At 46.2% G+C, this 22,725-nt stretch overlaps 1 protein-coding gene across 2 annotated transcripts; it reads left to right on the top strand.

Annotated features, from left to right (window-relative positions):
- Nucleotides 1–2,277: 2,277 nt before the first annotated feature.
- LOC141048845 (vitellogenin-A2-like) lies at nucleotides 2,278–21,082 on the top strand. Of its 2 annotated transcripts, none has more exons than XM_073544917.1 (35): nucleotides 2,278–2,412; nucleotides 2,607–2,627; nucleotides 3,730–3,881; nucleotides 4,725–4,976; nucleotides 5,848–6,012; nucleotides 6,087–6,235; nucleotides 6,491–6,641; nucleotides 7,476–7,633; nucleotides 7,740–7,899; nucleotides 8,150–8,275; nucleotides 8,488–8,706; nucleotides 8,791–9,014; nucleotides 9,102–9,199; nucleotides 9,552–9,676; nucleotides 9,771–9,872; nucleotides 9,951–10,070; nucleotides 10,160–10,349; nucleotides 10,935–11,028; nucleotides 11,184–11,369; nucleotides 12,096–12,243; nucleotides 12,459–12,678; nucleotides 12,778–12,944; nucleotides 13,038–13,451; nucleotides 13,760–13,807; nucleotides 14,043–14,147; nucleotides 15,957–16,169; nucleotides 16,246–16,388; nucleotides 16,890–17,028; nucleotides 17,205–17,340; nucleotides 17,778–17,964; nucleotides 18,244–18,338; nucleotides 18,612–18,709; nucleotides 19,894–20,053; nucleotides 20,276–20,428; nucleotides 20,820–21,082. In XM_073544917.1, the coding sequence occupies exons 1-35, from the start codon at nucleotides 2,373–2,375 to the stop codon at nucleotides 20,921–20,923; spliced, it is 5,262 nt and encodes a 1,753-aa protein (XP_073401018.1). In that variant the 5' UTR covers nucleotides 2,278–2,372; the 3' UTR covers nucleotides 20,924–21,082. The 2 variants fall into 2 exon arrangements, with proteins under 2 accessions (XP_073401018.1, XP_073401017.1); XM_073544916.1 differs by having other exon boundaries at nucleotides 12,745–12,944.
- The last annotated feature ends 1,643 nt before the right edge of the window (nucleotides 21,083–22,725 follow it).

Here is a 22,725-nt window from a genome sequence, read left to right as displayed (position 1 = left end):
GACATTCTTCCAACTGGATGTGCAGCCATTTACGACCACTCTTTGGGTCCGATCACTAAGCCAGTTATGAATCCACCTAACAGTTGCCTTGTCCATTCCATACTTAATCATTTTTTCAATAAGGATTGTATGAGAGACTTTGTCAAATGCTTTGCTGAAGTCAAGATATACTATATCTACAGCAAAGCACACATGATCATACCCAGTACTCAGGAGCGGAGCGTGCGGCTCCATAGAAACACACGCAGCGCTCCGATCCGAGTGCCGGCGGCAGTGCCGGGTATTAACATGCGAGACTCGGCCGTATTCCTCGCACGTGTGATCCCGGTCTTACCATCCGCTCGGTTCAGGAGCAGACACAGACAGAGGCGGCCCCGGGTGCAAGAACAACTTATGGGCCCTACAGTCCGATAGGTCATTATACTGCACAATCTCACCGGCTTTGGGGGCCTCTTGGGCCCCTGTGCAGCTGTGGCATGTCCGCCCCTGGCTCCGTCACCTAACACTTATGTGAACCATAATGGCTGAACACTAAAATATTTATTCACTGACAGTAAGCAGAGAATTTACACATTAAAGAAATGTGAAAAAATTAATGTGTTTTCTTTCTACAATTAATTGCATTTTTCTGATGTTTTTCTTTTTTTTTTTTTTTTTTTAACCAAAAACACTCTGGACTGATGTGACAAAAAGCGGCAGGGTGCAGTGTGCAGGGAGCAGTGTTCAGGGAGCAGTGTGCAGAGAGCAGGGAGCAGTGAGCAGTGTTCAGGGAGCAGTGTGCAGAGAGAAGGGAGCAGTGAGCAGTGTTCAGGGTGCAGTGTGCAGGGAGCAGTGAGCAGTGAGCAGTGTTCAGGGTGCAGTGTGCAGAGAGCAGGGAGCAGTGTGCAGGGTGCAGGGAGCAAGGTGCAGTGTGCAGGGAGCAGGGTGCAGTAAGCATTGAGCAGGGCACAGTGTGCAGGGAGCAGGGTGCAGGGAGCAGTGTGCAGGGAGCAGTGTGAAATGTGCAGGGAGCAGTGTGAAATGTGCAATAAGCATGGCGCAGTGAGCAGTGTGCAGGGAGCAGTGTGCAGTAAGCAGTGTGAAATGTGCAGTGAGCAGGGAGCAGGGTGCAATGTGCAGTGAGCAGTGTGAAGGATGCAGTGCACAGTGTGAAGGGAGCAGGGTACATGTGTGATCTGTGCGCCATCCATACCCTATAAGGCAGTCGATCGCTGCCCTCAGCTGTTTCTACATCCCTATAGAGAATACATGGAGCAGCGGTCGGGCGTCTGACCTACCACAACGACATAGTTGATTGGTGGCAGCTTTACATCACTCCATACAACACTCGGCATTGTGCTTGGTGATGTACGGCTGCATGCAGCTGCTCGGCCATGAAGCTCCCGGCGGGGGCGCAGTGTTTGTAACAGAGGAGGTCTGGATTCTGCAGTTATGGTGTCATCAGAGCGGGGTGATATTTCTGCTTCTCAGCCCTAGGCCCCCCGCTCTGTGACGTCATGGGGTCTCCACTTTGTGGCTGAGTTGCTGCGGTTCTTCCTACTTCTCAGTAATATCACTCACAGGTGATGGGGGAGATCCAGGAGGAGAAATGTCATGGACGGACGCGTTACCCCGGTGGCTCCTATTACAGGACCGCGCTGGTATCAGGAGCTCCGCACCAGCGGCCACTTGGTCACATGGTAGTGGTGGGGGGTGCAGAGGTTATACATGAGGGGCAATGGAGCTGGAGGGAGGAAAAACGAACTCAGTGACTACGACGTGTGACTCTACGGCCGTTCCATCTTTTGCTTTAGACCTCCCTGGTGCCGGCCGAGGTGCGGGCTCAGGCTGAGCGGTGATTATTATTCGCCAGGTATTGGCGTACAGCCGGATAGATACATTGTTTTCTCATTGAGACCATGATACAATATGGCTGCTTTAAAAACTTAAAAAAAAAGCAAAAGAACTGATTGTAACTTTTTATCTATTCTGGAAAAATAGTTTTCAGGTTCTTATCAGCGAGGTGAAATCTGATGAATTCAGTCACGATGACCAAGAGCAAACAAAGTCATCCTGACCACGCGTGATGCAATCATTAACCAGCCATTTTAGCTTTCCATCAAAATGCAAAAAAAACAACTAAAAATGTACAAAAAAAGAATTAATCTTCCTATAGACCCCGCATGGAGCCGGGGACGGGGGTCCGTCTCCTGCCAGGACTTTGCTTCCTGCAGTTTTTATTATATCATTCCAAATTATTGCAGTAAACAATCTTGGAATCATCGGGGGAAAGTTGATCATTTACCGGCGGCGATCGCTGCCAACATCACGTGATCGGCGATATTCGGGTATAAATACCCCGGGCTGCCAGAGGTTTGGTATTCACCATCGTCATGAGGGGAATCATCCTAGCACTACTGCTCGCACTGGCGGGTGAGTGCCCTCCGGGGTCACAGTCCTCGGATACATTTCTGCTTTTTTTTTTAGATATAACATTTTTATTTTATAAAACATAAATTTGCTATAAATGTAACAATTATATTCCATCGACACAAACTCAGAGAGAGATAATCCTGTTATTATTTGTCATTAACACACTTTCCTTCATTTGTTTCTCCATTCTACAGGTAGTGAAAAATCACACAACGGTGAGTGTCCTCCATCCATCAGTGAGAGTACCGTCCGGTGACTGCAGAGAGAGTCTCCACACTGGCGCCATTATGTAGCCTCCTGCCGGGACCATCGGAGATCAGCTCTGATCTATGAGAGAACTCAGCAGCACCTGGGCCGAGTCGCTGCAGCGCCCCCACAGGGGACATGAAGTATTACATTAACTATAACAATGTAGATATTGATGGCTTATTCTGAAAATAGGTCATCAATATGAGATCAGAGGTGGTCCGACATCCGGCACCCCGACTAATGAGGGCAGCGACATAGTGTACAGAGACAGAACAGCGCAGCTCCCTACAGTGGCTGCCCCCAGTACTGCAGCTCAACTCCTATTGAAATGAGTGTGATCTGAGCTGCAGTACCGAGAACGGCCACTACACAGTGCACATCCAGCGGGAGGTAAGGACAGCTGATTGGTGATTGGGTGTCATAGATGAGGACCATATTTAAGTCCCTCATAACCCTTGTACAATGCCCCTGTAATATATGAATATAACAAGGTCTCCATAGATAAGGGAACTCTAAGACCGATCACAGAGGAGGGGTTCCACTCTAGTAAAGGTGTTGTCTCATCTTCTTTCTTCAGGAGCGCACCGCTCCTCTGCCTCCCGGCTTCCTGATTGATGGGAGCGGTGCGCTCCTGACGATTGCCAGATTTCACCTGCGGTCTGGCCCAAACTGCGCGCTCCCATGCTACAAACAGGAGCAAGTTTGCCTCTGCAGCATCAGACGAGCACAGGGGCACAGAAGCTGCCGAAATCCAGGGCTCCGGCCAGCGTCAGATCTGACTGCAGAGGTGGCTGGAAACTAAGCAACGAGCCGTAAATGATAGAATTACAAATCCATCAGTTCTTACGAATGGCGAGGATTTCTAATAAGAGCTACATTGCAGGTTCCTTCTATTTACAAGCACTTTAACCAATTTAAAGGATTGAGAAAACCCCTTTATCTGTTCTTATAGAGCATGTTACAAATAGTTTTTCTAAACTAGCTGTTCCCCTTCAATATGGCTGCTCACCAATAATTGTAATGAACTCACGGCTTTGTGTCTTTTTTTTTCCTGTCCTGTATTTTTAGAACAACTTTTAAACCCAACCAAGACCTACTTGTACAACTATGAAGGAATAATCGTGAGCGGCCTGCCGGATAACGGCCTGTCAAAGGCTGGACTCAAGTTGAACTTCGATGCTGAAATCAGTGGTTTTGCCCAGAGAACGTTCATCCTGAGGGTAATGATGGAGAAATGGACCTTAGCTGTGGTCATAGTAATCGAGACTGTGTGCCAAGCCTACATTTTGCCTCTTTTTGATTATTTTTAGCTCCATAGTAACCTGTCACTTACATCCACAGGTGTATTCCTTGTACCTGGGGTGAATGCCGCTGTTCTCCTGAATCCAGCGGTGTTCTTTTTTCTTTCCTACGCCTCTCCATTCCTGAGATATGGCCTCCTCTTTCCAGCATGTAAATCTAGTCAGTGCAGCTGAGTGGGCGTGGCCATGACCCCTCCTGGGTGGGTCTTATTCAGGACTACGCCCAGTGAACTGAAGAAACTAGATTTACATACAATGAAGAGGAGGCCATATGTCAGGAACTGAGAGGCACAGGAATAAAAGAAAAACATCCTTGGATTCAGGAGAAGAGCAGCATTTAGACCAGGTAAAAAATAACATATTTATGGCACATGACAGGTTCTCCTTTTAATACAGTATCTTACTTTTAAAAGACATCCAGTCATAACTAAAGACTACGGCCGACATGTGTACGAATACCGCCACATAGAATACATTTTAAATGTCAGCTGTGACCACAGATCACTTCTATATTTCTGATACATGGCGTTATACACTACAGACATGTCAGCCATCCTCATTCCCTGATGCATAGACCCAGTTCATAGTAAACCAGGGCAGTGTCCCCATCACACAGACTTCATCGCAGGCCAGTCATTACAAGAAATATGCTCCTTGGCTTCTTATACACAATCTATTGATGTTTCTTGTACAAGGAGGGAGGATAAAAAGCAGATTAATAGTTGAAAATCCTTGTGAATGAACTCCTGTATTTCTTCACAGGTCCAAAAACTTGACATCAAGGAATATCACGGTGTATGGCCAAGAGATCCCTTCACTCGTTCCACTAGACTGAGCCAAGCCATCGCAGAACAGTTCAAACATCCCTTTAAGTTTGAGTACCACGATGGGCGGGTTGGTGATGTGTTTGCCGCCGAGGGCACCTCAATCACAGCGGTCAACATCATCAGAGGACTCGTCAATCTGCTGCAAGTCCACGTCAGAAAGGCCCAGAACGTTTACCAATTGGACGAGGTTTGTACGGTGCCTTCTTTACGCCTCTTCTCCTATCTAGAAACATTTCAGCAACTTCTAAATTGTTTCTTTGGCGTTTTTTTTTTCACCAGCAATGAGATTTTCAAAGACTTTTTCTTCATTTATATGACGTAACTGGCAGCAGAATTCAGTCGTCGCCTCTGGAAATAGACAGAAACCTTCCCCTTCTCTAACGTTCGGCCTTTCATCTTGGCATTATAATTGCCAAATTGCAAGAGGAGTCAGTGTCTTTCTCCCCTCTCCCCATGGACACTCATCCAAACCAATTGTTCCCGTGCATGGAGGTGTTGGGGGAGATAATTCTGGCTGAATAGTGCTTGGTCACAGCTGTCTCAGGAGTACGGCACCTTCAGACCATAAAATAAATGTCCCCTCATTTACCAAGTAACATGGCGGCTATTATCTGAAAACCATACCCTTGGGTGACGCAAGTCAACATGGGGCAGATTATAGGGAAGGTGTATGACCAGGGACCGCCACTACCTTGGAGTCCTACAACTCAAGGCAAAAAAAAGAGGCGGACAACCATTCACACCTCTCTAAGAAGGCAATGGCTTGTCTGTCTCTCTAACATCCAAATACTTGAGCGGGGGGGGGGAAGAACACATGCATGGCCACCTCTGCTACAAGGTGGTCAGGTAGAGGGTCAGGTAGGGGGTCAGGGCTGCTTGATCAGACATCGAGACTATCTGTAATTTAGTGACAAACAGCATAACATCATGGTGCGGGCACAGATGAAGAACATCCAGCATCAGCCATAAAGCCAACTCTAAGCACCATGACCATTGGGCTCCATAATTGTAACCTATGTATCCTCCATAGAATTTGTGACGCATTTTTTTACGCACAGGATTGTATCTCTGGAAAGTGTCCGACAAGATATCTGATCCAAGACGATGACAAGAAGTCCAATTCCATCATTGTCATCAAATCCCGGGACCTTGAAAAGTGTGAGAATCGTGCTGTGAAGAGAATCGGAATGACCTTCCTGGAGCCGTGCCGAGCGTGCCAACAGGTAAGTGTCGGCTCATGTGGACGTTAATGTGATTGGATATTCTAGGTGTTTATTAATTCCTATTTTCTCTTCAGAAATCCAAGAACTTGCGTGGCATGCTGACCTCCACCTACAGAATTAGGAACAAGGCACAAGGAGCCGTCATAGAGGAAGCTAAGGCCAAGGAAGTCTACCAGTACTCTCCATTCTATGAACTTTACGGATCTGTTGCTACAGAAGTCAGGTAGAGTCTATGACAAGCCCCTTATATTATCTTGTGGTAATAACGTGGACCAGCAATACCATCACACAAGGCGACATATTCAAATAACTTAACTGCAAAAAACATCAAGGGATATGTCCAAGACCCTCAGCAGGGAGAGATGTTGTACTCATCCATACCCCTTGGCTAATAACCTACGTAATCCGCCATTTGTCTAACCCCAAAATCTACTTTATGCAGAATAAATAAATATATGTCTTTTTTTTTGGTTTCCAGACAATTGCTCATCTTGAAAGAAATCAAATCCAGCCGGGTGAGCGAGCCACGTGTGCAACTAGAAAACCGCGGAGGGTTGATCTACCATTTCGGCTCTGAAGTTTTCCAAATGCCACTTCACTTGTTGAAGGGCAAGAACATAGAGTCTCAGGTAAGATGCAGACTGGTAAGGCTGGGAACCAAGATTTACTAGTTAAATATAGCATTAGGGTTGAGGCTAGAACATTGAGTCAGGGGTAGCACTAGAGTCATTGCGGAAGCAAGACCTCAGTCATGGCTGAACTAAAAACTTATAGCCATGGGTGAGCTGAGAACTTGTAGCCATGGGTGAGCTGAGAACTTGTAGCCATGGGTGAGCTGAGAACTTATAGCCATGGGTGAGCTGAGAACTTGTAGCCATGGGTGAGCTGAGAACTTGTAGCCATGGGTGAGCTGAGAACTTATAGCCATGGGTGAATCAAGAACTTCGAGCCATGGATGAGCTGGGAACATAGAGCCATGGGTGAGATGATAACTTAGTGCCATGGATGAGCTGAGAACTTAGAGCAGTGGAAGAGCTGAGAACTTCAAGCCATGAGTAAACTTAGAAGTTAGAGCCGTGGATCAGCTGAGAACTTTGAGCCATGGGTGAACTCAGAAGTTAGAGCCAGTGCAATGCTTTTTGCAGAAATGTTATACTTTATTTGTATTGTTTGTTTATACTATTATTGAAAGCATGCTTCCATATCTACTTTGGATGGTAATTTTAATGCTGATCCGAATTCTATACTGCATTATTGTTTGCTTGTTGGATTACTTTGTGGAATCTTTCAATAAAAAGAGTTAAAAAAAAAAAAAAAAAAAAAAAGAAGAAGTTAGAGCCATGGGTATCACAGAGCTATTCCCAGACATCACCACCAGATCTTGTACAATGGGACATCTTGAACATATAGCTGACTACATGTATCTGAATTAAGTACAGCAATATTTGACATCCTTCCTGCAGATCTCAGACACTCTTCAACGCCTGGTACAGAATAACCAACAGGAGGTACAGGCAGAGGCCCCTGCTAAATTCCTACAGTTGATCCAGCTCCTGCGAGACACCGACCCAGATAACATCCAGGCCATCTTCAAGCAGTATTCTGACCGACCTCTATACAGGTGAGGACTGGGGGCCTGTGACTATCTAACGGTCTATGAATAAGCCCTTTGGGGCACATTTGTTCTGCTTACTATCTTTAGCTCCATTTCCCGCTTGTGTTTTCAGGCAATGGCTGACTAAAGCAATCCCTCTCATCGGTTCCACCGAGTCTCTGAAGGTAGTGAAGCGCAATATTCCAAACCAGAGCATCCAGGAGGCCGCCATGTCTATCACTCTTTCCATGCATCACACACGGGCCAGCCAGAGCGCTCTCCAGATTGCAGCTGTGAGTCTTTTGTCCTCCTTTTCTATGGACAGATTTCTTTATAATACATCAGCATTACTATTATTTACAAAAATGTCATTACTTGGATGTTATCCAATCCAGAAACAGAGTACGTCCTTCCAAAAACATGTCTCGTCTGTTGTGTCTGGTATTGCGGCTCAGGCCCAAGATAAGGGTTATTGAAATGCCCACTTATAAAATTGGATTTTTAAAGTTCTCAATCTCTTATATTGTATATTTGTTTGTTTAGGATCTGGTACAGGATTCCCGAGTCCAGGATTCCCCAACGTTGCTCAAGGCAGCCATGTTGTCCTATGGTACACTGGTCTACAAGTACTGTGCCAACATCGAAGCCTGCCCAGAGTCGGCTCTACAGGTGAGTCAATCATCAAGTTATTAGGTCGACTGTCAGAGAAATATGTTACAAATCTCTCTTAAAATTGAGAGCTCGATGTAATATATGAGCAAATGATCTGTAAACCCCAAACCAACCCAACCAATGAGCAATTGCTATTAAATCTAGTTCACATTTGAAGATTAAAGACGTCAGATTTGTTGCTTTCTTACAAAAGATCAAATACATTTCAGCCCCTTCACGATTTTGCTGCTGAAGCTGCCAACAAGGCTCGCCCCGAAGAGATCATCCTTGCTCTGAAGGCTTTGGGTAACACTGGACAAGTTGCGTGCATCAAGCGCATCCTGAAATTCCTGCCAGGATTTTCCTCTAGTGCCTTCCAGCTGCCCATTAAAGTTCAGGTTGATGCTGTGATGTCCCTCAGGAACATAGCCAAGGATGACCCCAAGAGAGTAAGTGCCTTTAGCTAGGGTCCATCTGATAAATAGGCTCTATCATACAGGACAACCCCACATGACCACATCCTTTCTACCTAGGTTCAGGAAATTCTGCTCAGCATTCTGATGAATCGTCGCGTTCACACTGAGGTCCGCATGATGGCTTTTGCAGTTCTCATGGAAACTAGACCACCTGCAGCCACTGTGACCACCATGGCTCTGATCATACAGAAAGAGGCTAAAGTCAACCTGCAGTTGGCCAGTTTTGCCTACTCTTACATGAAGTCCTTGACCAAAGCCGCAGTGCCAGAATTCCATGAGCTGTAAGTGCGAACGTCTTACTGTGACCCAACACAGAGCCGGTGCGTCCATCTAGAGTGGTGCTAACATCTTCATCAACTGACTTATAGGAATGGTGCTTGCAACGTCGCCATCAAGATCCTAAGCCCTGTGCTTGACAAACTGAGCATGCGCTACAGCAAAGTCATCAACTTCGACACTTTCGATTGTAAGTAACTAAAACTAAGCCAAGAAAATGTATAATGGTGTAGAAAGTAAAGCCCTGGGGCCCTAATGCAAAGTGTTTCATGTGCCCCAAACCTGAGACGTGCCAGTTATAATATTGGTGTCTTCTTATGTGGCTTGGGTCCTCCCAACCTTTCAGCGCTATCTGTGACCCTATAGTTATGTCCCCGTAAGAGCATCCTACTTCACACCTAAAGACTATTGTAATCCAACTTTGGGGTGTCGGGGTTTCACTGTTTTGACACAACGTATTTCTCAAGTTCACTATCTTCCATTTGTATGGTCAAATATAGCAGTCAATATATTGAGACAATGATTTATTTTATCTTTTTTAGACCCTCTGATGTCTGGAGCTACTGCCAAAGTCCTCATTATGAACAGTCCTACCACCACAATGCCAGCTTTCGTCCTATTCAAACTCCGCGGATACGTGTCCGGTGCAACTACAGATATTGTTGAGGTACCTAAAAAAGAATCAACACCTGTTCCCCAATATTAAATATATGTCTATTAAAGTCTAATGACCGTTACTTGTAATCTGCTCCTCGTTCCAGATCGCTGTACGGGCTGAAGGCCTCCAGGAAGTCCTTAGGAAGCAGAACATCGCATTCGATCAGTACTCCATGCAGAAGAACATAATTAAGATCATCAAAAGTGTGAGTGTTGCAGCTTAGAATTGGTCACATGCAACAGATGAAGGACTTCCTAACGCTTTGCTTGTTTTTGTTTTTAAGTTGACCGGATTTAGAAGTCTCCCATCCGAGGTGCCTCTGGTTTCAGCTAATGTTAAGGTTTTCGGGCAAGAAGTCTTCTACAATGATGCCACCAAGGAAACTATCCAAAGCGTTTTCAGAGTACGATTGTTTCTGATCTTACAAAAGATTCATAAAACATTCGCCATATTTCAGGAGTGATTTTTATTATTTATCCTCAATGTTTCTAGATACTGACAGAGCCCACTTCCCGTCATCCCGTGATTAAGAGAATGATCCAGAAGCTTCTCGATGGACTTGTAGCACAATGGGCCCAGCCCATTCTGCTGGCTGAAGTTAGACACATCGTACCTACTTCCATGGGTCTTCCTCTGGAGCTGAGTGTATACTCTGCTGCTGTCGGCAACGCTGCTGTTAACCGTAAGAGAATTGACATTTTTACGAATAATCAGTCCTCAGATCCAGCTACTAAGGGCCATTAAGTCTGGTTGGACAACTGGTGACTCAATGAATAGTGTTTCTCCAGAGTTTCTTTGAGTTTTCACTTGTACAGTTAAATATTTTTTATCTCGGTGCTGGTCGTTGTCTTCGTCTTCTTTTTCCTTGTTTTGCTTCATGTAAAATTAGATTTTCTGGAATCTTGGGTAAAGTCTAGTTTTGGTCACTTGAGCATCATATGGATGATTAGGCATGATATGGTCAAGAACACAAATATTCATGTTCCTAACCATCTATGATATTCTCAAAAGTTTTCTAGACAAGCCAAAGTGTATTCCTTGTGTAAGTCGGCAGCTCTTGGTCTTGTTTTCTTCTGGGGAACTTCTGACCGGTTTCCAATAAACTCCTGAACTCCAAGGTGCCCCCCCGTCTGGGAATTCCCAGGCTGCACAATGGTGGATTCTGTCATAGGGTTTATTTGGTGTTCTATATTTCTCCTATGGCCATCAGTAGTTTTGCCATACAACTTCATTGGATCCTGAAACAATATTGCATTATATGTTTCAGTTGACATGAAAGCAAATCCATCCCCATCCAGTGACCTGAGCGTGGCTCAACTTTTGCAATCCAATATCCAACTCCGGGCTGATGTAACCCCCAGGTTAGTATGCACAGATATTATAATTACATTTTTCTTAGGTTTTACAGGTTTGACGGAACTTTCTAGAACTATACACATTAGTATCCATATTTAATATTTTTTTAAATTGCACGTTGTATCTCAACACAACTGATCCTCGTTTGTGGTATTTCCAGTATTTCAGTGCTCACAGTGGCAAGCATGGGAGTGAACACACCGCTCGTACAATCCGGAATTGAATTCCAGGCAAAGATCCAGGCCGTCACTCCACTGAAGAGCTCCATAAGGTTCAATCCTAAAGATCAGAACATCAAGATCGAAACTCAACCAATCCAGCAAGAAAATGACCTGGTGACTGTAAGGTAATGTCCAGAGGGTGCGTTATGGACATAATAAAGGTTCTCATTGCTGAGGACAGCGACTGACGGTGACCTAACTGAGTACAATGTAACCAAGAAGGTGGCAGGAAATTAATCAAATGAATTAGTGTAGGAGATGTTCAATCTGGTGTCCTCCAACCAAGACACGTGCAGAGATCAGCTGCATTCTGCAGGCAAATCCACCAGCAAGTGTGTAACTTCTCCACAGCTCCTCCGCAGGGGAAATGAGGTACTACAGAGTACTCACTAAAAACGACAGTCCAAAAAATGCCCGGATGTGCCAGGTCCTCCAGGGCAAAGATGCTCTCAGTTTTGGCTACAAATTGAGGGTCTTGAATGTGGAAAACCTCTTAGTCATCCCTTAAACTCCCTAAACATTTTGTTTTTACTAATCCATATTTGTTAGAAGTCCATGATATACAGATTACAAAGTATCCCACAGCAAGCACCATAAGTAAGGGATCCATGTACCCACGGCGCTCACACAAGGAGCAGGGTGTCCATTCACAGCAATGTGAGATTCAGGACCCTCCTACGATGGGGACCCGGAGCGGTAATCCTCTCATTTCTCTCAGGATTCACTTCCATGAAGCATATTTTGAGTTTTCTACACTGGACAACCATTGATGCATAACTGGTACTAAAGACATCTAGTATACAAGTAAGAGAAACAGACATAAAGTAATAGTTTCTTCATTCCATCCCCAGGACTCAGGTGTTTGCTGTGTCCAGAAATGTGGGAGAGTTGGAAGCAGCAAAGAAGACACCGATTGTCCCTAAAGGAGCCGAACCCAACATTCTGCAGAAACATTTCGAAAAGTCTGAAAAGACTTCAGCGGAAGGCGCCAGCATGATGGTAAATGTGCAAGCGCGCCATGTAGACAGGAAATGATGACTTAACCTATGGGCCAGAAATTGAGAAGGACGAGGAACCGTTGCTGCAGAAGAAAAAAATAATTTGGCCAAATGTTCAAGGAAAAAATTACTTTTTGGGTTATTTATATGAAACCAAACATCCAAAAATAGTAATTAAAGATATTCTCTACAAATATGTGTTTTGTGTCTTTTCAGGAGGGATCTTCAGAAATCACTGCCAAGAAGTACGCTTACCCCGGAGAGACCGGACAGCACCAGTACACGCCAGCTAGCATGTTCCACCTCTGCATTAAAGTTCCTAAAATCAACATCCATATCTGTGCCCAGCACAAGGCTCGTAGCGCCGCAGGACGCAAACATACCAGGTTTTACCAAATCGTGGGAGACCATGAAGCTAAACTCTCGGTGAAACCAGGTACGATTCCCATCTTGCCCCCAAGTGTTTTTCTAACTTTTCTGCTCTCTGATCTGTAGCTTCCAGGTGGAGTAACCTCCACCCGTTCTCCTCTTACAGCTCAAAAGGACTTAGCTATCGAAAAGCTTCTGCTGGAAATTACTACCGGACCTAAGGCTGCCTCCAAAATAATCGCTCTGGCTGACCTGGAAGAGAAAGGTGAACATCTTGAGGAATCTGAAGTCCATAAGAGGCTGAGGACCATCCTTGGCATTGATGAGACTTTGGTGAGTGACTTGGATTGGGAAGCGTGGACGTCTCTTTCCTTCTCCATGGAAGTGGCATTAGATTTTCTGACCTTTTATGACTTGACGTTGCAGGCTGCAAACCAGACCTTGCGTGCACGCAAAGCCAGGAAACACGTACGTGAAGAAGACGATGAGGCAACGCAGAAGCACGGGCATTCAACCAGCAACCAACACAAGCCACATGGACATGGACATCGCTCATGGGAAGATGAGCCACAGAATGGCCATAAGCACAACACCAAGCACAGCAGTAGCAGCAGCGACAGCGATAGCAGCAGCGACAGCAGCAGCAGTCATAGCAGCAACAGAAAAGACGGCCATAATCACCGCCAGAGCAGCAGCAGCAAGAGCGACAGCTCCAGCAGCAGCAACAGTGACAGCTCCAGCAGCAGCTCAAGCCAACAACAAAAGGATAGAAAACACCAGCAACCGGCCCATCAGCAAGACCAACACAGACAGCAAAAATCCCGTCACTACGCAAATGAGGTACCATCCCCGTGATGTCCAACTAAATAACAAAATGGTTCAATGAATTGTCCAGGATTAAAAAAAAGGATCTCTTCTCCAGAAACAGCGCCCCACCTGGCCATAGACCGAGTCTGGTATTGCAGGTCATCTACTATGAAATGAATATGACTAAACTGCAATACCAGCCACGGACAGCGGAGGTGCTGCTTCTGGAACAGAATGAGATCCAATTTATTGATCCTATTCATTACTTTTAAATGAAAAAAAAGCCCCAAAGCTGTTTGACCCCTCCAGCTCATTTACACTGTGCTTGGTTGATTTTCCAGGATGATCGGGAAATCTTTGAACTACGATTTAAGAGACCAAATGAAGAGGTACGGGACTATTGCATCATGTTACGCATGATTTTCAATAAGTAAATACTATAGTCGTATTTTTTTTTTGCATTGTGTTTGTACATTTGTAGAATATTCCAGGCCAGGATGCCGCAATTCATCCACATGTCTATATATTGTCACAGTGTAACTAGGGGGCCCCGTATTCATTGCAAGCCTCCGTCCTGGAGCAAATGTCACCAATGTGATTGCGTATCATTCTCCTTTATCTCAGCGCGTCAGGACCATGTCCGGCCGTATCCGAGCCTCACAGTCCGGATCCAGCTCTAGTTCTAGCAGCAGTAGCAGCAGCGAATACGCAGGAAGACCCCAAGCAAGAGTAAGTTCGATGGGAGTAGTGGTGCAGTGATCATACTTTGCCCTTTCAGAATCTTGTTATTTTCTGTTGGTTTTTTTGCTGAAATCAAACATAAAACTTTAAAACTAAAAAGTTCTACATTGGTATCTTTCTTGTTACATTTTCTTCTTGCTTCTATCCCTATCCCTACCCCTAGCACCACTTATAACCCTATCCCTACCCCTAGCACCACTCATAACCCTATCCCTACCCCTAGCACCACTCATAACCCTATCCCTACCCCTAGCACCACTCATAACCCTATCCCTACCCCTAGCACCACTCATAACCCTATCCCTACCCCTAGCACCACTCATAACCCTATCCCTATCCCTACCACCACTTATAACCCTATCCCTACCCCTAGCACCACTTATAACCCTATCCCTACCCCTAGCACCACTCATAACCCTATCCCTACCCCTAGCACCACTCATAACCCTATCCCTACCCCTAGCACCACTCATAACCCTATCCCTACCCCTAGCACCACTCATAACCCTATGCCTACCCCTAGCACAACTCATAATCTTATGCCTACCCCTAGCACCACTCATAACCCTATCCCTACCCCTAGCACCACTCATAACCCTATCCTACCCCTAGCACAACTCATAACCCTATGCCTACCCCTAGCACAACTCATAACCCTATCCTACCCCTAGCACCACTCATAACCCTATCCCTTCCCCTACCCCTAGCACCACTTATAACCTTATCCTACCCCTAGCACAACTCATAACCCTATCCCTACCCCTAGCACCACTCATAACCCTATCCTACCCCTAGCACCACTCATAACCCTATCCCTTTCCCTACCCCTACTTATAACCTTATCCTACCCATAGCACCACTCATAACCCTATCCCTACCACAACTCATAACCCTATGCCTACCCCTAGCACCACTCATAACCCTATCCTACCCCTAGCACCACTCATAACCCTACCCTACCCCTAGCACCACTCATAACCCTATCCTACCCCTAGCACCACTCATAACCCTATCCTACCCCTAGCACCACTCATAACCCTATCCTACCCCTAGCACCACTCATAACCCTATCCTACCCCTAGCACCACTCATAACCCTATCCCTACCCCTAGCACCACTCATAACCCTATCCTACCCCTAGCACCACTCATAACCCTATCCCTACCCCTAGCACCACTCATAACCCTATCCTACCCCTAGCACCACTCATAACCCTATCCTACCCCTAGCACCACTCATAACCCTATCCCTACCCCTAGCACCAATCATAACCCTATCCCTACCCCTAGCACCACTCATAACCCTATCCCTACCCCTAGCACCACTCATGACCCTATCCTTACCCCTAGCACCACTCATAACCGTATCCCTACCCCTAGCACCACTCATAACCCTATCCCTACCCCTAGCACCACTCATAACCCTATCCCTACCCCTAGCACCACTCATGACCCTATCCTACCCCTAGCACCACTCGTAACCCTATCCCTACCCCTAGCACCACTCATAACCAGAGTCCTAACTTAACCCTTGAGCAAACCTTAACCCTAGCCCCAGATAGGAATAGAAAAAGTATGTAAAACACTAAAGTTTTTTAGCCTAAAGTGTTATTTTGTTACAAGGAATCCCTTTTATAAACCTGGTACAACTTCCCCAGGACTTCTTAGGCTTCTGACACATTGGATGACTCCAATCTCCGATCTCCATCATGTTTGGCCATGGTGGTTTCTTACAAAATGATGGAAGTTTGAGGAATAATTTCGGGTAGAGTAAAACCGACATCTAATCTCATTTCAGGGCAGATTCCTTGGTGAACACAAATCTCCCAGCCTGGTGGCCACGCTGCAGGCCGTCCGTGCCGACCATAAGAAGCAGGGCTACCAGCTGATTGTCTATGAAGACTATCACTCACCCAGGCCTAAGATTCAGGCCTATGTGGTGGACATTACTGGAGAGAGCCGCTGGAGAGCGTGCATCAACGCTCAGGTGGAGAGCCAACACGAAGCCCAAGTAAGAAGCATCTTATCGTATTCCCATAGATCTCACAGTATTCTACATATTATCTAACGCCGTTGTTGTGTCCCAGGCCGAACTGAAATGGGGTCAGAACTGTCAACAGTACAAGATCGCTGCATGGGCCGAGACCGGGCGTTGGGGCAGTCAACCAGCACTCAGACTGAAGTTTAGCTGGCCAAGAATCCCATCCAAGCTGAAATCCGTTGGACAAGTGTAAGTGAATTAATAATGCTTCTTTTAGCTCTTCCCAATGAGCGTTCCTAAAGGTGCAGAAGAAACATTTATGGCACCTCGAGCCCTCCAGCGCATGCACCACCGGGTCAGGTACATGGTGCCACTGAAGGTGCTGGGGACTGTGCAGAGTGCAGACCAAGCGTGCTAAGCCACTCCCACCTCACCAAGCCACACCCACTTCACTAAGCCATGCTCAATTCACTAAGCCACACCCTTTAATCAAGCCCCACCTCTTTAGGTAAACCCCACCCATTTCTACAAGCCCCACCCCAAAGTCTTCCTTGGTAGATGACAAAGGACCAGAGATGCAGATTTTCTTTACAAAATTGATTGTTATTTTAATACAAATTACCATAAATATAATCTGAATGTGGTAAAATCTGTAATAATTTATAACAATTGTGAATACAAAAAACAACAAAAAATAAAATCTGTATAAAACGTAAGTTTAATTGTCCTGAATTTGGGTTCCATTTTCAGGGTCAGCTGGTATGTCCCCGGAGCTGCCCTCATGTTAGGATTCGCTGAAAGACTCCAGAGAAACCCATCCAGACAGGCGAAACTCATCCTGGCCCTCTCCAACCCCAGGACCATGAATGTCGTCTTCCATGTACCGCAGGTAACCTCCTGACATATCATCCAAGCCGCCTGTCATCATTCTCGCCCATCCTAGGATGCGACTAGAGCAGGATGGTGCAATGTAGTGAGGCTGAGCTGTAATACCAGGCACAGCCTATTAACCAGGGGGCGCTGTGCTTAGAGAAGTGCTAATGTGCGTGTGCTTACTTATTGCAGGCCACTCTGTACTACCAAGCCCTGAATCTGCCCGCTGCCTTCACTGCCGCCTGGCACGCACGTCCCGCAGACATTCCCATCCCGACCTGGAATGTCTTTGCTGATGCTCACAACTCGATCGCAGACAGACTGAAAGGTGAGTTTAGTTTTGGCTTCTACATTCTGAGCACATATATCCTCCCAGCGTCAGGCTGGGGGCCACAGGCTATGTCAGGGGTCTTCTAGGACATCAATAAAATCCTGAAGTTATTTGTAATTTATCCAGAGGCGCAGACCCTCGGGGTCAGTGGGACCACCCTAAGGCTCCTCCATTGCCTTCTGCTGGACCTTGTGGGCCTTTTTCTCATTGTGGGTCTACTGGAGGACCTGTTGGTGCTCTGGGGGTCCGGTCTATCTTTGGTCCTTCCTCTGCCGATTCCTATCAGCTCCCATTGGACTCAGTTGGAGATAGTTGCGATCTTTGGGCTTTTCGGCCCACGGGTCGATCACGGAGGGTCCCAGTTACACATTATTTTGAGATTAAATTGTTAAAGCTTGAAATATATTGTAAAACTCTAAAAACTCCTCCTCCAGGACGCTGCTCACTGTCCAACAACTTGATAACGACATTCAACGACGTGAACTACAACTACACAATGCCCGGACACTGCTACCACGTCCTCGCTCAGGACTGCACCGAAGAAAATAAGTTCCTGATCATGGCCAAGAAATCCAAGGAGAACCCAGAGCACAAAGACCTGAACGTTAAGCTGGGAGAGTTGTGAGTAATGCTGCACGAAGACCTTGTGCTACATTGTTACATTGTGCTACATTGTATCGTGTCATGTTATAGAGAAGGTTGATTGAAAGGCAGAACACGGATCTGATAGGAGCGTATCAGGTATACGAGGTATGTCCGGTCAGAGCTGGACTACAACTCCCAGCCAAAGGCCGGAGGAAGGACGTCAGGGATGAGCGCAATATGGATAGAAGTGGCCGGGAGCAGCCGGTGATGGCCACTGCTGCCGCTCTTTCCTTTACACGTTCTTCTCTTTTCTAGTGAAATTATGATGGACAGCCGATCTGGAGAACCCAGGGTGAAGGTGAACAACATTGACATTTCCAGAGACAGACTCCCATATCAGCCCAGCCAGGGTAAGTGAGACGAGAGCAAACTAAGGAGCGCACGAGCCACACGGGGAGATCGATGAAAACGAAAAAAGGGAAATGAAGTGAGGAGGAAAGAGAACATTTTAATTTTACCATTGTATAGTGCAGAAATAATACCGCCATGTAGAATGTTAATAGTATTACCAGAAAGTGCTGAAATATTACCGCCATACCGTGTACAAATGACATCCCCTAAGCACCACAGTCCATACTGAACCCCACCAGAGTCCAAACACTTATACCATGTTATTCTTCCAGAACCATCAGTGACAATTGAAGAGAGAGACGGAAGAATTGTGCTTTCTGCACCAGAGTTTGGTATCGATGAGCTGCTGTATGATGGAAAGTCCAGCGAGGTAACGGAGCCGCACGTCTCCACCTAGAACATCTAGAGACTCTGCCTTCTGGGGTGTCCTCAGCGGTCCGTGTAAGGCAAGACCATGCGGGATCTAAGTGTTTGGTGGTTCCAGTATGGGATCATACGGAGCCCATCCAATGAGTGGATCACACAGAGCCCATCTAATGAGTGGATCACATGGAGCTCATCGGATGAATAGATCACATGGAGCTCATCGGATGAATAGATCACATGTAGCTCATCGGATGAATAGATCACATGTAGTTCATCGGATGAATAGATCACATGGAGCTCATCGGATGAATAGATCACATGTAGCTCATCGGATGAATAGATCACATGTAGCTCATCGGATGAATAGATCACATGGAGCTCATCGGATGAATAGATCACATGTAGCTCATCGGATGAATAGATCACATGGAGCTCATCGGATGAATAGATCACATGGAGCTCATCGGATGAATAGATCACATGTAGCTCATCGGATGAATAGATCACATGGAGCTCATCGGATGAATAGATCACATGGAGCTCATCGGATGAATAGATCACATGTAGCTCATCGGATGAATAGATCACATGGAGCTCATCGGATGAATAGATCACATGGAGCTCATCGGATGAATAGATCACATGGAGCTCATCGGATGAATAGATCACATGGAGCTCATCGGATGACTAGATCACATGGAGCTCATCGGATGACTAGATCACATGGAGCTCATCGGATGACTAGATCACATGGAGCTCATCGGATGACTAGATCACATGGAGCTCATCAGATGAATAGATCACATGGAGCTCATCGGATGAATAGATCACATGGAGCTCATCGGATGAATAGATCACATGGAGCTCATCGGATGAATAGATCACATGGAGCTCATCGGATGACTAGATCACATGGAGCTCATCGGATGAATAGATCACATGGAGCTCATTGGATGAATAGATCACATGGAGCTCATCGGATGAATAGATCACATGGAGCTCATCGGATGACTAGATCACATGGAGCTCATCTGATTAGTAGACCGTTGAATTCAGTCATATTGGATTGAGGCCACAATTTTGTATCATTAACCCTTACAATGACCACGTGATGGTAGTGCAGGTTTGGTTACCTAGAGGCTTTGCAGACCCCATATATCCCAGTAATATCTGCCTTTTCTTTTGTAGCTTCGCACAGCTCTGTGGATGAGAGGCAAGACCTGTGGAATCTGCGGCCACCACGATGATGAGACAGAACAGGAATTCAAGATGCCTGACGGATCGGTAGCAAAGGACGAAGAAAGCTTTGGCCATTCTTGGATCCTGGCTGAGGAAGCCTGCACCGGAGGTGGGTGATACATAGCGGCTCTGATGTAGTCCTGTAATGTGCAGCGACAGAGCAGAGTGACCAGTAGAGTGATGGAGAGCTGACAGCAGCAGAGGACGAGTGTGCTGACTTTCTAGGAGGCAGTGACCCAGTTTCTCATGTCTCCATATTAGTGAGGATTTCTGAAGCTTTACCGTACGCCCAGGGCACAGAGAGGTATATAATAATCTCCTTACTTTACAGTCTGCAAACTTCATCGCTCTTTGGTGAAGACAGAGAAACCAGAAAGGGAGGAAAGCAAATGTTACTCTATCCACCCCGTCCTGCGCTGCGCTAAAGGTTGTACCCCATCAGCCACCTCCCCCGTCTCTGTCGGCTTCCACTGCACATCTGCTGGTAAGTGATCATTCCCGAGTAATGTGGCCTCACTAATTAATAGGAGCACAGAAGTCACAACGTATAGGGACTGCTGTCCGGGACTAAGGCCTCAGTCTGACGCCAGATTAGTCCTGATTTGGGACCATGGTGCGATAAGATCTTTTTTTACCTATTCACTTTTGTTTATGGGAAGGAAAGTGCGGCAGGTGACTGCAGCAGTATATGGCCCCCATTAGCTGGACATCATGCCCCCATTACGCCTCTAGATGACACTCACATGCAGTCTAATAGACATGCTGGTCGCTGCCCCCTACCCGCCGGACCCCTGGGGGCCCATATGGTCCCTCTGCCCCTGCTCCGTATGGTTTTTACGTGGACTCACGCCTATAACTTTCTCTTTTCATCCCAGATCTGGCAGAGGAGGAGTCGCTGATTGACAGACCCGAAGACTACACAGAGCAAGTCGAGGCGCACACCTCCTGCTCCTGCGAGTCCCTGAAGTGTGCGGCTTAATGTCGATGACGCTGCCTCCGACCCTTCTCGTTAATACCTAGAAACTAAAGAATGAGCTGTAAAGTCAGCGCCAATCAAGCCAATCGCACTTTCTAACCAACTGTATAGTTCTTCGTCCTAAACTCTGAAATTTTCAATAAATATTTGCATCCACAACAACGTTTCCTTGTTTTCCTTTTATCTTTTCTTTGTTTCTTTGCAATTCTGGGCTTTGATCAGATATTTCTCTCGGGAGTCACTGAGCGAATCTCTGGCATTGCTCTGGTGTTGGTCGGCCGACTCTGCGAGCCATGATCCCACATAACCTCCTCGATGGACACCTCCATTCCTGACTCGCTACGTGACGTCCAGGACTGAGCGGCTCGGCAGCCATTGTTGTACCTGAGACGTGCTGGTCGTCCACATTCCCCTAGATTCTCTCAGATCATTAGTCGTCTACCACAGCGAGACCGCACAATCAACGCAGCCAACAACCGGGGGCAGGGAATGTGTCAGTGAGCGCCCCTTCTGAGCAGTCTATAGGGGCCACAGGTCATAGGAAGCTGAATAACATGACACCTTGATATTTGCGATTCGGTGTCTTACTCCAGAAATATCCACTTTTTTCTTTTATTTAAATGAGCTGTTAAGATCTATGGGTGGGGCATAGAGCTCCCTGATACTCCACCTCCATAACTTACAGTATTGTAAATGAAAGGATGCGTTACCCTCCATCAGACATGTAATGACAGACAGTCTACTCCCATAATCACACACTGCTCGGCAATGAGGTCAGAGCTGACGCAGAAAAGCAGAGTTTCACGGGGTCATCGCGACAGTGTGGAGCCAGAAGACCACAGCGTCTAATTGCTCCTACTCCGGCGCTGAGAAGAAGCACTTCTTCATTTTAAATGTATTTATTTCTTCTGACAGAACAGGGGTTAAACAGCCATGTTGGAAGTTCCTGTGCTCACAGCTGAGCTCGGTTAGCCACTCCTTTTCCCATTATAATCTGGCCTCTGTTACTAATCCTTGTCAGAGCTAGCATTTGCTACATGGCTAGAGGGGGGGAGAGGAGTTCATATGAGAAGGAGAGTTGGAGGCGTTATCAGTGACTGTTGGTTGGTTTGTATATGTGGTATTTTGTTATCCCTCTCTGCTTTTGTTTATTCCCCTACCTTCACACCCAGGTGTATTCCTCTGTAACATGTAAGTGAATATTTTGTATGTCTGGAGGTCTCGGGTCACCCGACAGCTGTGTTGTGACACAGAGAGTACACAGTATAAGAGAGCTGACATACTACAGCAGAGCTAATATAGTACATAGAATTTTGCAATATTAAATATGGACAGCACACAGATGGAATCTGTAGAATCCATGATATATTCTGTATTATACTCCAGAGCTGCACTCAATATTCTGCTGGTGCAGTCACTGTGCACATACATTACATTACTGATCCTGAGTTACATCCTGTATTATACTCCAGAGCTGCACTCACTATTCTGCTGGTGAAGTCACTGTGTACATACATTACATTACTGATCCTGAGCTACATCCTGTATTATACTCCAGAGCTGCACTCACTATTCTGCTGGTGCAGTCACTGTGTACATACATTACATTGCTGATCCTGAGTTACATCCTGTATTATACTCCAGAGCTGCACTCACTATTCTGCTTGTGAAGTCACTGTGTACATACATGACATTACTGATCCTGAGTTACATCCTGTATTATACTCCAGAGCTGCACTCACTATTCTGCTGGTGCAGTCACTGTGTACATTAGGGTGACCGGATCTCATACGGGGGGGAAAAAA

Source organism: Dendrobates tinctorius, unplaced genomic scaffold (genome assembly GCF_039654945.1).
Source record: "Dendrobates tinctorius isolate UK_male_01 unplaced genomic scaffold, ASM3965494v1 ptg000138l, whole genome shotgun sequence".
Classification (NCBI taxonomy): Eukaryota; Metazoa; Chordata; class Amphibia; order Anura; family Dendrobatidae; genus Dendrobates; species Dendrobates tinctorius.
This window is presented reverse-complemented; position numbering and strand designations above follow the sequence as displayed.